The 16,244-nt window shown below is 28.9% G+C and overlaps 1 protein-coding gene and 1 long non-coding RNA gene across 2 annotated transcripts; one reads left to right on the forward strand and one right to left on the reverse strand.

Moving 5' to 3' along the window:
- The first annotated feature begins 6,831 nt into the window (after positions 1–6,831).
- Positions 6,832–9,652, forward strand: LOC114193343. The gene is made up of 3 exons (XR_003606253.1): positions 6,832–7,262; positions 8,086–8,747; positions 9,148–9,652. It is a non-coding gene; the product is annotated as an uncharacterized LOC114193343 (long non-coding RNA).
- Positions 9,653–12,925: 3,273 nt separating this feature from the next.
- Positions 12,926–15,275, reverse strand: LOC114193108. The gene is made up of 2 exons (XM_028082809.1): positions 14,430–15,275; positions 12,926–13,951 (listed from the first exon to the last, which is right to left on the reverse strand). The coding sequence occupies exons 1-2, from the start codon at positions 14,857–14,859 to the stop codon at positions 13,437–13,439; spliced, it is 945 nt and encodes a 314-aa protein (XP_027938610.1). The 5' UTR covers positions 14,860–15,275; the 3' UTR covers positions 12,926–13,436.
- Between the last annotated feature and the right edge of the window lie 969 nt (positions 15,276–16,244).

Genomic DNA, 16,244 nt, shown 5'->3' on the forward strand with positions numbered 1-16,244 from the left:
TTATATTGACTAAAAATGAGAAAGTAGAACATTATATAAAAATAAAGACTCATAAACTCATTGTCTTAATATTTTGGGTTGAAAATGGTGTCAATGTCTTATGTGATTGGACTTAGATCTCATTAAACAGTGGTACATAAAAGGATAAGGATAGAAAAGGAGTACGTCGAAGGAAATCCAAATGTGAATCTTAGTCCCACATTAATTAGAAATGAGAAAGTAGAGCACTATATAAGAATAAGAATAAAGACTCATTAACTCATTGCTTTAATACCCCTCCTTAAAAACTTACAACTTAATTTCACCCACGTTTTTTTTATCATTTTAATCATCACTTTGCTTTTCATAAAGACTGTTATTTATATATATATATATATATATATATATATATATATATATATATATATATATATATATATATATATTTTGAAGACCGTGTGCACAGTGATTGTCGTTCAAAAATTAATAATTAAAATTTTATTCAGGAATTACTAATTTTTTTTAACCTAATTACATGTTTAATAATATTTTAATATATATAATAAAAGACTACATTGATCCTAATGTATAATTTGAAACACATGATTAAGGTAACAATGGCATTGGTCTTGTAAACAAAGATATATAAGTTTTGGAAGGACCTAACATTAGTTATATTATAGTTGAAATTGTTCCGAGAAAAGCTAGTACCATTAAGTAAGCATTATTCTTGTCCATGTTAAAAATGATAATGACTACATATTTCCTAACTGAATTATATCATTTTCTAATGATTTCAATTCCCTTTTTTTTTTATTTAATTAGACATTGACTTAGTAGTATTTTTGTTACATCACACACTCTTTAACATAATGTTTTGTTTGTTTTAGTGCATTGAAAAAGTCTATATAGGATAGATGGAAGGATGTTAGAATTATTTGTATCAATTTAATCTTGATAATTAAGCTTTCATTGTCTTTTATAGTTTAAAAGAAAAAGACCTACATACTTTCACATAGCAAAAAAAATGTGTTTCTAATTAAAAATATTCATATAATATTTTATAGACAACGTCACACTCTAATCCTGCTTTCTGTGGTGGCTAATGGTGTCTGAATTTACGAATTTAAGAACTGAAGAAGGAGAAACTCAAGCAGCACCGACATAAATTTGGTTGTTTAAAAAGTCCTTAAGAATGAAGAAGAAGGAGAAACTGATTATCAATTTGGAGGCCCCTCTAACACATCCAAAAACATGACCAGGCATAAGAACATGTTCATATGTATATAAGAATGGGACAAGGTTCACAACAGTGATATTTGGACAGTTGACAATGTGAGGAAGAAGAAAAAGTGAAGGTGTCTTAATTTCTCCTTCTTAAGTTTCGAAGCCTTATTAAATAATGATATTATAAAGAAAAAATTATCAAAAATTTAGTTATTACGATACAAGTTTTCTAAACAATTATATCTATCTATACCTCACGTCATGTCCTGTGCTTTGGTCCTACCCACCTCATCTTTTATCAACTCTTAAAAGTACTTAATCATGGTTATTTACGTCTTTATTAAAAATAAATAAATAAACGAAAAGATGTGTACAAGAATTCAAGTATCACCCAATAAATAATAAATAAAAATGCATGATGAGAACTTTAAAATAAATTATAAAAAAAATACAATAATAGTACATTTATAATTATTAATGAAAAAGAGACATATTTAGATAAATTTTGTTATCGTTATAGACCACCTTTAAATTCAACTGACCTAAGTGAATTAGGAGGATATTTTTTTTTCTCAAATTAGATATTTTACTGTTCCAGTACCATTGCAGATTGTTTGCAGTTGTAATTGAGAATAAAATTTTAATGAATGATTATAATAAATAAGATAATTTAAATATATTGTATATGGTAATAGAAAATTATCATAATAAAATTTTATATGATGTTTTTTCTAAAATTTATTTTGATAAATATATATTTATTTGGTTAAAATAATTTATGTAATAATTTTTGTGTGTAATAAGATAGAAAAATAAAATAAAATTTTAAGGTATAAATTTGGATTGTTTTACATTATAGAGGAAATAGAACGACTATATTGAAATAAAAAATTTAAATAGAGGACTAAATTGAAAATAACTAATATCATTGATACCTGACACGACTATAACATGTCACGTGACACAATATAACCTGACCTGACACATAACAATTTATATATTTTACAAAAAAAATTAAAAAATAAAAATAAAATTAAAAATTTCATGACTTGACATATGTCATGTATGAATATCGTGATAACGTCAACTCAACCGAGAGAACCAAATTGATCTTTTTAAATAATTGGATGATTACATTGAACCAATAAATAATAAAGAAATCAAAATGAACCAAACCAAATAACTAAAGGAAAAATAAATAATTATACCTTATTCTTAACATTTGGATATTTTTTTCATTTATTTTTATTGTTTTCAAAAACAAAATTCTCTATTTTGTGTGTATATAATAAACAAGGGATTTGTATAACCAAACAACTGATAAACTCTTAACTTTCTGAACTAATAAAGATACTTTATTCAATTAGAAGCAGTTTGGTAAACTAATTAATAAGCAAATTGACAAATGTAAAATAATACAAAATGATATAAATTCATACTTTTTTTTACTGTATGCATGGAATTTTAGTTTCTAAGCAAAAATATATTATTATTTAATTATAATTATAGTACTTTCATTTATTTTTTATAACGAAATATTTTTTATTTAGGCAAATCATCCGTTTAAACATGTTGATCTATTGAGTATTAATTTAATTTTGATATTTATTTATTTTTAAAATTTTAATTTTTTATTTCTCAATTTAAATTATATTTACATTGAATTTCGTTTTGCCAAAATTTATTATATGTTGTTTTTACATAATATCATATAATGAAATAATTTTTTATTTAATTTGTAATTTTAAATTATTTTTATTAAACTACATAAATAAATAAAAGAAACAATTGTTAAAAAGTAATTAAGTGTCTCCATAATATTATAGATAACAATAGATAAAAATAAATTAAATATAATAAAAAAATGTATTAAAATATAAAGGATAATATTGAAAGAAAAACAAATAAATTGGTATAAGCTAACTATGTAGCGTATTACCTCAAGAATTTATGCAATAAGGTAATTTAATTGCTTACTTAAATAAAATTGTAAAATACATTTTAAAATAATTTTTTTATAAACAAGTTTCATTATTTTAAAATACTATCTCTCTAAAAATTATTTTTCTAGAATTTTATCTGACTTCTCTCTAAGGGTTCTTTCTCTCTACTCGTTTGATTGAAGATTTCAGACCGTAGTGGTGATCCTCGCGACGAGCTCTTCAAGGATCAATTAGTTTCTTCATTTGTGTAAGTTAAGTTTCAACCGTTTTTCTTGGTCTTCTTTTAAGTTTTGTTGCATATGAGGCTTTTTCTGCTTACATGTGAGGTTTTAATCTTCTATATGAGTCTTTGTTGGTTAATGATTATAACGTTATATATCGTTCTTGTAATGTTTATATGTGTGGATAGAACATCCTGTAGAGTTAGAAATATTTTGGTATTCTTAAAGTCGTTTAGTTTGTTGAGCTGCTTTGTCAAATAAGGAAAATTAGTCTTTAATTTTGTGTGTGAATTTATGAATTTGATGTTTTGCATGCTCTTATATTATTCCCGGTTTGGAAAGGAAATATGACTGATTTGATTTGTATGATTGGATGATCTGTTCATGTTTCTTTTTTCTTGTTGGTGAGACTAAAAAGAATTTAGAATCTAGGTAATTGAGCAAAATGGTATGAGTTTCATATTTAAAATTGTTTTAAACCATTTCACTGCGAAAGGAATACCAATTTGAGCAGTTGATCAGGTTCAAGTTCACTTAGAATCACAAAAATCCATATGTTGTGATTTGGTGAAGCGTTGAGCGGCAGTAAAGGATCCTTCTATCAAATTTCATGATGCTGACAATGATCCTTCCATCAAATTTTTCATTGCAATTTCAACAACCAAGGATGATTCTCTAACAACAAGAAACTAATTTTTTCTGATGTGAAATATCAGACTACGCTACAACAAAGCATACTGAGAAAAAAGCCTACCAAACCATAACTCGAATACCACTTGTTAGGAGCAAACGCTTACCACTAGATAAAAAACTATAGTCATTATTCAAGGTGCAACTCTTTTTACTTAAGAGCTTAAAAGCCCAAGTGCCACATTCGATTATGATTCAACCATTTGGCCTATGCCACGAGACAAAGGCAACAATTTCCACCTCAACATTGTCTTCCTAGGAATCTCACACTTGTATTGTGACTCGGCCTACCTGGCCTCCGCCACGGGACAATTGTGCAACCTGCGACACTCTCTCCTTAACAATTGTCCACTTGGAGTCAATTAACAATTGTCCACTTGGAGTCAAACTTGTGACCGCAACTCTTATACCAATTGCATCAATTAGAAACGTTACTGTCTGTATCCCAATAATCACTTCATTAAACTCCAAATACTGAGAAAAACCACCAAAGAGAGCTAGAACTTAATACACCTCACAAAACCCTATTGCAAGAGTATAAGAGTATAAGAAAAGTCAAATATTAGTTGAAAGTGGCTTTGATTTGGGACAAAGAACATCATAGACTTAGAGCCCATTATATAATCACTAACATGCACTCCCTAGTTTATCTTAGGCGATGTGGGACTTTTCAAGACATATTATTTTTATCAATCCAACATTATATATATATATATATATATATATATATATATATATATATATATATATATAATAAGTCTCGTCGCTTAGGAGTCGAGGTCAAACACAGTTTAAATACTCTTTCCTCCCTTTACCCATTGAGGCGCCTTGTAAAGACAAAACCGTGACGGAGCTCCACGCAGACAATATCTCAAGAACGCGATCGTTGTTCCTAACGATGGCTAGGCCTGAGAGGATGTCCAACTATTAGGATGCAAATTTAACAATAAAAATTAATGATTAAATATATTTTTACCTAAATTTAGACATGAAAGTGTAATTCATTACTGTTTCAACTTTGTTACATTTTTATCTTCAAACTTTAAAAATTAATAGATATATATACTCCTTTAAAAAAAATTATTTTTGTCCTATAAATTACTAGAAACAAATGATATTATATTTGTCTTAATAATTTCACAATCTATGAAATTTTCATGCATTTCTTTATTAATGGAGTTTTTACCACTACAAGAAAATCTCTATATGGTAATCAATTTTAGTAACAAAAATAATTAGTCATTATAGTGACCAATTTAGATATTAATTTTAATGATAAAAATAGTTAGACATTATAGTGGTCAATTTAGATACAAATTTACAAAAATGAAAATTATTGGTAATTATTATGAATAAAAAACTATAATTAATTTGTAAATTGGTCTCTAAATTTACCTACCAAGATTTTGACTACCAAAGGAATTAGTTTGTAAATTGGTCACTAATTTAGATATCAGTTTAAAATATATTTAAAATTTCATATTATTTATATATTGTGAAACAAAAATTTAAATCTCATATATTATATAAAGAGCTTAGATAAATAATTAATTCATTGTTTTCATATTAAATTTTTATGTGATTAATTTTATATACTTTTGTACGAATATTATATTAATTTATTCTTTTAGGGTAAAATTGAACATGATAAAATGATACATTTTAAGATTTTAAGAAGAAAGTTGTGGGTTGAGTAAAATAAAGTATGAAAGTTTACTTAAAGTGAACTTATTTATAAATTTCATCTTACTTTTTAGCTCTTTTTTCAAAGAGCGTGCAATTTCCTAAATTGTTTTTTTTTTCAAGTATGAGTTGGTAACGCCCCCATACCCAATATGTGAAAAGAATTTCTTGACGCCTAGATTACAATACAACATTTGCTATTGATTTGGTTATTGAGGGGAATGTGTGTAGTGTGATGGGTGATTTTAACATTTAGATATACAATAAAGTGATTATCAATTATGAGTGTGGAGTGCATTCAATATACTATATATTTAATTTATTATTCTTGTTTGTTTCAATACGCATTTAATGTTCAGCAGACCCCGTATATTATTATATAAGACTCTATATCACCCTAGAAATAAGTTAATGAAATAAATACAACAATGAGCAATAACTCATCCTATCCCATGTCAATAGTCACAATAAATAAGTATTCCTCATCTCAACATATATTTATTTTTCTTTGTTCATAGTAAATAAACAAAAACTCGAATAATGAATTACCGAAATTAATCTTAATACACAGATTGTATAAAAAATGATTCTCGTAAAGACAAGACTTACGAGAATATATAAAATGCAGAAATGCAGAAATAGTAATGTGGTAAAGTTATTGGATAAAATCACTTATTCTCACCATGTGAATCCTCAATTATTGTCGTTGTTTTTAAGAAGGAATTTTAAAACCGATAAGTGTTGAAAACTACACAAACAAAGGTTTGTCCACACACGGATTTCAACATTAAAATAGTGACAATGGTTTCAATAGGTTGTTGAGAGTAGCTCACGTATGAACAGTAGTTCCGATAATGACGTTAAAGCTGTCGGATTTTAACTCCAAATTCAGATGAAAAATGCAAAGATAATCTTCCATTACACTAAACTTAAGAAACTTAGAGTTAAATTTCTGTAGATATAGCTAATAAAAAACAATGTCCTAGGTGACTTTTAAGGTGGTTGTAACAACATCAACAAAATCACTGTGCATTCATAATTGTAGCTGATGAACTATATACAAACTTTTTACTGTGTCAATGTGAATGAGTATGTGATCCCACTGAGTAAAGCAGAGAAGAGGGTGGAAAAAATTTGGCAGAAAAGAAAATTTGGTGTGACCATTATCATACACCTTCATCTCTCTCACCCCATTCTCCTGTGCACCTTTCTTCCACTAGAATATTTCTTGGATTCACTTTCCTGTCTGTGACTCTCATGGGGACAATGACCCATCATGTCTATGAATTTCTCTTTCTTCAAAAACATAAACACTAACAAACAATTAATTAATCTCTCACACTCTTTCTTTTTTCCATGGTCACTCTCATTACAACCTGCAAGTCCTTTTTCGTCTTTACAGTTTTCGTTTTCTTTATAACTCTGCTCGCCACTCTTGCATCTCTTCAGCGCAGGAATCAATAAAACCACCCCAGAATTAGGGTTTCTGCCACCCATGCTTTTCAGTTTTAGCTCTAAGGTTGGCCTTTCTATACCTCTACTTCATTACTCAACTTCACCTTCTTTTTTATCTCTCTCTCACCCAAAACAAAAGCTCAGATTTTTCCTCTCCTTTCAGATTTATTCCCTTCTTTTTATCCAATTTCACGAGTTGGATTTCCTTGTTTTTCACTTTTTCTTCACCTTCAAAAGTAGGGTTTTCTTCAATTGTGATCTGGTCACAGACCTTTTTTAGCATGGCCTAATTAGTTCGATCGGCACCAATTATTGTGAAAAAGTCTTTCCACTGAAAACTGGTCTGCATATAAATCACTTTCTGAGCTTATAATAAACTTGCATGTATAAAAGAATCTGGTTTTTTTCTGCTATATACCTTTGCTTTCTTCTTCCCCTTGCAAGTACGTTCTCTCTGATGTTTCTTGTTTAAAGTTTTCTTTTATTTGAAACTCACTTTGTGGAAGTTTGGGCCAACAAGTGTCTTTTCAATGTAATTTCTCTTTAATTTCATGATTATAGGTAGTTAGATTTGCATTTGATTTCAGATCAGATGAGAAAATATATATAATTCCAACTTCAAACCCCAGTTTTCTTTGTCTCCTTTGCATTCACTGATTTATTTAACAAAGTCAGAAAGCATGCATTAAGAATCTCCTCTCCTCCAAAATTATACATATTATTATCCCTTCTGTCATAACCTTTGATTTGATGTTTTACTCATACCCCTCTTTCCCACTTTCATCTTAATTACATAAATTTATTATGTCCAAAGTCTGGATTAATAATATGTTGAAGCTTTAATTGATCCTGGTTGATCTAACTATACTTTCTCCATCTTGTGTCAGGAAAAAAAGATGTACATGTACTGCAGAGTTCCATTACAGCTTAGTCACATTGGGAAGGAAAGAGAGTGAAGGAGCTTCCCTCAGCCCATTCATGGACACAGAATAAGATTGGGTTGCAAAATTAACCACTAATTGATTCACACAATAGTATTGAGTTAGGGTGATGCTGTTTTTGCTGTGATATGATTGTGTGAATGAAGTGGTGCATATATATTGTGACCCTCTTTCTCTGTGCTTGGACTGAAGGGAGCTCCTTCTTTCTGTTGCCTCCATTTGTATCCATCTCTGAGATGGCTTTATGCATGTCTAAGCTTAATCTATATATACTTAGCACAAAAAAGGTGAGACCAGTACACTGTAGCTGATGTTACATATCATCTTCTGGATCTTTGTAAGTATCTACTCTCTGCCAAAACTGCACAAGATTCAGCAAAAACATCTGCACAGTTGCATATGAACAGTTATATACATGCACTAATTTCTTTAGCTTAGTCTTTAAAAATGATCACTACATATGAATTTATGTTATCACTTTGTACACAAAACTCTATGCCACTTCCTTTCAGGTTATTTGGTACCAGTTTCTCTTCGATCTCTTTCTCTCTACAGTACTTTTCTGAGTTCTTCCTTTGGGGTTTGGGAAAGCAAAATTTAGGTTAAAAGTGAGTAATTCATTTGCATCTGTATTGCCACTGTCTATTCTTTTCAATTTTATGTTCCGTGACCTTACAGATAATTAGCATGTGCCAAATCATTATTATTGTAGGTTTGAACTTCATTTTTTTCACTCACTATTTATGTTTATCTGATTTTTCTTCCCATAAATATCTTATCATCACTTTATAATGTTATTCATTTACCTAAATGTAAATGGCATGTGGGGTATAGCATATAAAGAGGAAATAACATATGTATTATAAGACCATATAAATTATGCAGTATATGAAAATAAAGGTAATTTGTTTACAGCAGTAGATAAACTTTTAATTAAACTGCACAAGAAGTTGTTATTCATTTATGACTGATATAAATCATAATTGTTGTTGCATTTGCATGATGAAGTGAGTGTGAAGAAAGGAGAATATTAGTATGGAGTGAGAAGAAAAAGCATTGAAGGTGTGCATTACTCATTTCAATGCACCAATTATTCCATCTCTTTCATTTTCCAAGGTGTGAGTAAAGAAATGCTGCTATAGTCCACGTTGGGATGTTCCTTCTGGCTTTAACACAGAGCAAAATGCATTAGTTAAATATTGATTCTCCTCTACACTCAGAGAAGTGCACCTGCAAATTTTCATTAAACATATTGAATGGCATTAACTATAAACAGTAATCTGTTATGTCTTTTTTTGCCTAGAACAGATAGTTTACCCTATAATAATGAGATTTAGTGTAAATGTGGCTTTGAAATTAGTGATAAATACTTCTGACATGTATGCAGCATAAAGCTGAAACTATTCTGGTTTTTCCTCAACTTCACTGGGAACATTTGAATTAGTGTACAGTCAGGTGTGTGCCACCCCATATTAAATTTCATATATAGAAGAAAAAATATACAAATATTTTATTTGTTGGTGTGTTTCAATTCTTTATATATTGTTTGTAAGCTTAACAAATTTTCTATATTTATATTTGATTACTCTACTACGAGATTAATAGAGTATGTAGTCCTTTATAATTTTCAAAGTACACTAGTAAATATTTTATTAGTGATTAATTTTAGAGTAATACAAAATAATTAATAATTATAGTAATTAATTTAAATGTTAATTTATAAATTAAAAATTATTAGTAACTAAAATAATTTTTAAATTGTTTTTTAAATTAGTCACTAACATTAGTTATTAAGGTTTTAGTTATAAAAAAAATTGGTCTCTAAATTTATATCTAAATTGATCACTAATAGAGCAAATTTAGAAACCAATTTTTTTATAACTAAAATCTTTGTAGCTAATGTTAATAATCAATTTAGAGACCTATTCACTATGGTGTCTAATTTATTAATAATTTCTAGTTTATAAATTGATTATTATAGCGACTAATTATTTTTTATCTCTAAAATTTGTCATTAATTAATAAGATATTTTCTTGTAGTGATAACAATTAAATTATCGAAGAAAAATAATATTAAAAGTAAAAAATCTGAGATATTAAGTAAAAAATACAATTATATTTGTGATGAAAAGTATAAAAAGAAAATAAAAATAAAAATTCTGAAAACACATTATCATTTCTAAAGTAAAGATTAGAACATATTTTGAAAAATATCTAAATCATATTATATCGCCAGTTAAGTTCTAGAATAAAAATTATCTAATATAGATTAAAATAGTATATATACATATATACTATGAAATAAAGAATTAAAAAAAATGAAGTGATGAAGTTCTAAGGTAAATATATAGGTATAATGGAGAAGCTGATTTAAAATTACAATTAAAGATTTGTATAACTGCAAAGTATTGTTCAAAGAAAAAGGTTACTACCTCACATCAGAAGGTACATAGTATACAGCAATGTTGTTGAAATGAAATAATTAGAATGAATGGTACCATAAAAGAGATACATCAAAATGAAAACTTCACAGAGATGCCTCAAAATGAAACATCAAACATTAATTGTTTCTTTGTAGCTGACACTGATAGATATAGATATAAAACGTGTATCAAGTTGTTTCAAACTTACAAAATTATGGGACCCTCTTATAACAGCCATTTTTGTATATATATTTAAATAGAATACACCTCACTAAGAACCCTAGAATGAAGAAAAACAAAAACATGTTAAGAAACCTCTTTAGAGTAGTTTGTTGAATCTACAAGATTTTGAGCAAGAACAAGGCTTGTGATCAGTGCACAAATTTCACTTTTTAAGAGAAAACAGTTATATAGAGTTTGTCTATAATGGAGTTCTTTGGTTTAGCTGAACCTGCAAAATTGATTTCCTGAGAAGCTTAAAAGGCTGTAAAAAATTTATATTCTGATAAAAAATCTCACTTGCTATATGAGGATTAAACATACCTGAAATTTAAGGTTAACTTGTGTAAATTCTGTGTCTTTCAACTTGTTTACAAACGTTCGAGTATTAAAATATTTTTTAAAACGAAAAAATATAACCTCTAGTTTTAACCAATGATATAATTATAAACCTAAAACAAGTAAAGATTTCACTTAAATTAAAAAATAAAAGACTAAGAGTTTTGTAAGATATAATATGAAATTACTGTGTTTTTAGTTTTTTTATTATATGTCATTTAACTTTCTATTTTTATCCAATGACTTCAATATTTATTCTTGGATTTTTTAAAAATACAAAGTTCTTAAATTAAGTTTTTTCTTTAAATATCAGAATTTTAATCATTTAGTTTTAATTTTTTAATCTAGGGATTATAATATATTAAAAAGATAGAAGATTATTTTTTTGCATAAACTCACTTTAGATAAACAGTTTAGGTTTTATCTAAATATTAATTATTTCATTGTCTATTTAATGGTTGAATAAAAAAAATTAATTTAACCTAATTCATTCATTATTTTTTAGAACTTGAGATATCTTTGGATCTAAAGACTAATTCATCTATATACTGATATTCGTGTAAGGATTTAATATTTTCCACCATAGTTTTTCATAAGCATGGCTCAAACTTGAAATTAAACTTATAGCCATGCCATGTATTCACAGGTAATGTTTGACACACCATTTTAGTTTATTTTTATTTTTATTTTTTATTCATTTTAATTTTTTGTTCTCAATATTTAAAAAATAGTTATCACTCAAAATTGTATGATTTAATATTTTATTTTAGTTCATCAATATAACTTATCCATTATAATTTCGTAAAACAATTAATTTTAAAATAGTCTAGACAATTCTTAATTTTTAAATGTAAATTTTGAATATTAATAATATTGATTTTAACTCTTAATAATATTTTATGAGTAATAGATGAAAACAATGTTTTCATATGACTGAACATTTCTATTTAATTTTTTTAAAAATTTAATGGTGATAATTGTTTTTAATATAACACTTCAAATTTCACAATTCAATTACATAAATAGTGGAAAAAATATCCTAGCATCCAATCATAGATTTTTATTATGTGTGATAAATTATTAAATTTTATAATAATTATTTTAAAATTCATCTCATTTCCATTTGGTTGATTATTGTTTCAAAAATTAGCTTGTAATATATTAGACTAGATTCCCTATAAACTTTACCTTAAATTCTGGGTTTTTCAAAATACGCTCTTCAGCGCATATTTTATATGGACAAAAGAGAGAAACAATGACACAAAAAAAAAAAAAACTATAAATTAATAAAGTAATATATGGACAAATAAAACTAAAAAAACTGATTTTTTTATATAGATAATTAAATTAAGAAAATTGCAAAGTCATTAACTGCATTAATCAGGCGTTTTTATTTATTATTAAGCTTATTTAATTAATTAATTTTATTGATTCAAATTAAAAAGTATATATATATAGATTATTATATATAAAACATATTGTAATAATTTTAACATATTTAAATCATACAATGCGTTTTTAAAATTATAAAAGAATTATTTCATATATATGTTCTATGACGTTTAAAATAAATGACCAAATTAAGATAGTAGAAATAGTAACTTGTCCAATCACACAGCAAACTAAAAAAAAAAAGTCAAGACAATTTGCTTTTCTTTGACATGAACTGAGAGAAGCAAATTTCTCTTAACCAGAATGATATATCCAATGGGTTCACACAACACAATTTCTGGAGAGAGGATGCACAATATTTAGGAGGAGAAGATCTATATTCATTTGAACCATCATTTCCCAATAAAATCATCTTAATGACAAATAATTTAATCTGGTATGTATGTAATTTCAAGTTTAAACTTCACTATCATTGTTGCAGAAAAATAACTTTCTCCAACTTGCCAAGAAAACTTTGATCAGTAGAAAATCACTAGCAAGAAAACTTCATGTCACATAATAGGCACCAGGCTTTCTTCAAGCAGAAAACTCTGCAACTGTGTTTGAACTACCATCATCCCTGTATCCATGTTTAGACAATTGGACCTACAATAATGCCTCTGTTCACCTAATATATATAACAAGACACGGTATTGCAGACATTTTTTACTAGAAAGAGAGCACCATGAAACCAAACAAAAAGAGTAGTCATAACACCTCTAAAAAAATTGACTTCAGATTCAGACAGAAGAAGAAAACTCTTGAGCATTTTTTTTTCCCAACAGGTTAACCTTAATCCTAAAGAAAGTAGTACTCTTATGGCACAATGGCCATAATGTGTGCAGCCCAATAGAATAATTACAGAAGCTGCTAAACTCATGTTGATCAGAAAAGAGGATCAGTTGCAATGGTAAGAGTGGGATCACCTAATTGTGACATGAAGTTATCACCAAACATCACAGCCCCAGCTGCCAAAGCTCCTGCACCTGCCCCAATGGCAAATCCTGGAGGCCCTCTTGGCCTAGGACCTGCCCCAGATGATGATGATGATGGCATGTTAAAATAACTAGGTGCCATGCCACCATTACTTGGGAAAAAAGTGGGAGCATGATTGACATTTGAGTGTGGTGGTGCATGAGTTGTTCTGGGTGTTTGATAACTTGGTCCAGTTGCTGCAGGGTAGCTTGGTCCAGTCATATAAGGAGGATTAGTAGCATAGTCTGCAGGAAATGGCACTGGATGTGAGTAGGGGACATTATTTTGGGTCTGTTTTCCTGTCCCATGGAAATGATGGAATGAAGCTTGAGGCTTTTGCTGTGGGTAGGCTTGCCCAAATCCACCCCTTGGGATCAATTGAGTATTATTGCCATAATCTAGCAGCACTATTCCTTCCCCATTACCTGCATAACAAACATAAAGCCTCAAAATCACTCAAAGTGGCAAGCTTTTTCATCCAAATATGGAACCCCTTTTAGCATGCTGAATCAAAAGCTCACTCACCCTATAGAAAATAAATAAAAAGATAAGATATATTTCAAGGTTGTAAATCCTCATCTTGGATCTGATTTTCCACATTTGGAATGTTACCTTAAAAACCAATCTTCCAAATGTGACCTCTGTTCTCTCAATGAGTTACTAAAGACTCTAATAATAGATAGCACAAAAAACTATATGGCTTGGATCAATATTCCAAACACTATCAATAACACACAAGAAACTGTTCTATGGTTTGAGATCACACAAATTTATGATTTCAATTCTACCAATCTTCACTGAACAAGTTAAGTTTTTCAATTTAACATTGAAGAGTTAATAAAACATAAAAACTGGTAGAAGATTATAGGCACATGATGACATCAAATCATTGCATGATAATACCTGGTTGGTGGAAACTAGGTTCCTCCTTGTTCTCAGAAAGACGGATTGAAACATCAATGAAGCCACTTGGTTTGTTGGATTTCTTCTTTCTCAACTGGTAGCTTCCAACTTCCTCAGAGTTGTGGACTTGCTTGGCTAAAAACTCTCTGAGAACAACTTTTGCGGAGCCATGAAGCTTCTCTGTGAGGAACAAAGGATCTCTGCTATAAACCTCCAAGTGAAGTGCAAGATCTGGGTCGGAGGTATCAACCTGGATGGCAAACTTGGTCCTCCAAAGAGGGTTGGCAGTCCCAGAAGCATCAACTTTGGTACAGTACTTGCTCTTAGGATCAACCCACCCAACTGCATACCACTGACGCTTCCAGAGTGAGGGTGAACCCCTCACACCACGAGCAGATATCAAGCACACTTCAATCCAGATTTTGGCCATGAGAAAAGACAAAAGGGTGGTGATTGTGCATGCAGAAAAGAGATTAGGTGAAGGGGTTTTGGTGCACAGTGTCAAAATCTCAATGTGGGGTGAGGAAATTCATTCCTACAGCTATGAGGGGTAGCAGGGGGTGGCCATTCTTTTTCTTACTGATAAGTGCATCACAGCCAGGCAGAATCTGGCAACATTTTTAAAATACACTACAGTATTGCATTGGGAAAAATGAAACCCTAATTGAATGCCCAGGAAAATCGGGTAACTATTCATTTGTATTGTACACAGGAAAACAAAACACACAGATTCTTATTTAATTCGTTCTGAAAAAAGGTTTGACTAATATCCAAACTCTCTTTAATCACTCCGTGATGAATTCTGAATATAGGCAACAATTTTCTTTATCTGTGTGTATATGAGCCATGGTATCTTTATGTCGAAAGAAAATTCACTTGTATAGGGGTCCAGCGTTTAAATATAAAAAGAGTATAAGTAAAGTGTGTAAAATCAATAGCAGTAAAAGTTAAAAGAGTTAACCTTCCATTGTCCTTCTGAATTTTTATTCTTTATATACGACGACAATGCATATTGAAGAATGCACGAGGTGAAACATAATCCTCAAGAAGGATATTTTTCATTAACCGAGCACAATGATACTAGTTTTTGAATTGCTTTAGTGTAATTATAGACACAATATTACTTGTCGATGATTATTTACATTTTATTTTATTTGTTACGCAATAAAACTGAAGTTATGTCTATTTTATGAATTTTGTTGTATTTATTGGTATTCAATCTCAGATCTTAAACACATGATAACAAATTAAAATTAATTTTACCTAAATACCTTCGGTGGAATGATTGATTTGTGTTCCTTTTAAATGTTTCTCTATAAAATCATCGTGCTTTTAGCTTCTTTCTCATCTCCTTTCATGATTTTACACTTTTGTTCATTGTTTTCTTTGTTGAATGTTAAGTTGTTGCTTGGATTGAATGTCATTTTGCTTTTCCCACTTTTGGCATGAAGGGAGTATTTTAGGTGATTGACTTAATGGTTTTACGCATAAATGTTTCATCATTGTTAAGTTGTTAATAGGTTTTGATGCTTTGTGTGATTTTGCGTTTGTAATGGAGTTTTGTGTTTTTTAATCATAAGATGGGATTTTGTGTTTTTAATCATAAGTTGGGATTTTGCGTTTTCAATCGTAAGGTATGATATTTGTATTTTATCAACTACTGAGAAGGTTATGATTCCTAAAAACTCAATATAATGGTTGTTCTATGGTTTTGTTTCATCTTTCATTGTGTTGTATTTTTTAGTTATGATTATGTTTTCTTGGTTAAGGTTAGTGTTTTTTAAGTTTTTAAGAGGTTTTGATGGTATTCTCAAG

Source organism: Vigna unguiculata, chromosome 8 (genome assembly GCF_004118075.2).
Source record: "Vigna unguiculata cultivar IT97K-499-35 chromosome 8, ASM411807v1, whole genome shotgun sequence".
Lineage (NCBI taxonomy): Eukaryota > Viridiplantae > Streptophyta > Magnoliopsida > Fabales > Fabaceae > Vigna > Vigna unguiculata.

Excerpts from the sequence above, each read along its gene's own strand:
- LOC114193108 (XM_028082809.1), bottom strand. The coding sequence starts at position 14,859 with ATGGCCAAAATCTGGATTGAAGTGTGCTTGATATCTGCTCGTGGTGTG. Across the intron at positions 13,952-14,429 it reads ACCTAGTTTCCACCAACCAG|GTAATGGGGAAGGAATAGTG; the intron begins GTATTATCATGC and ends TTTGTTATGCAG.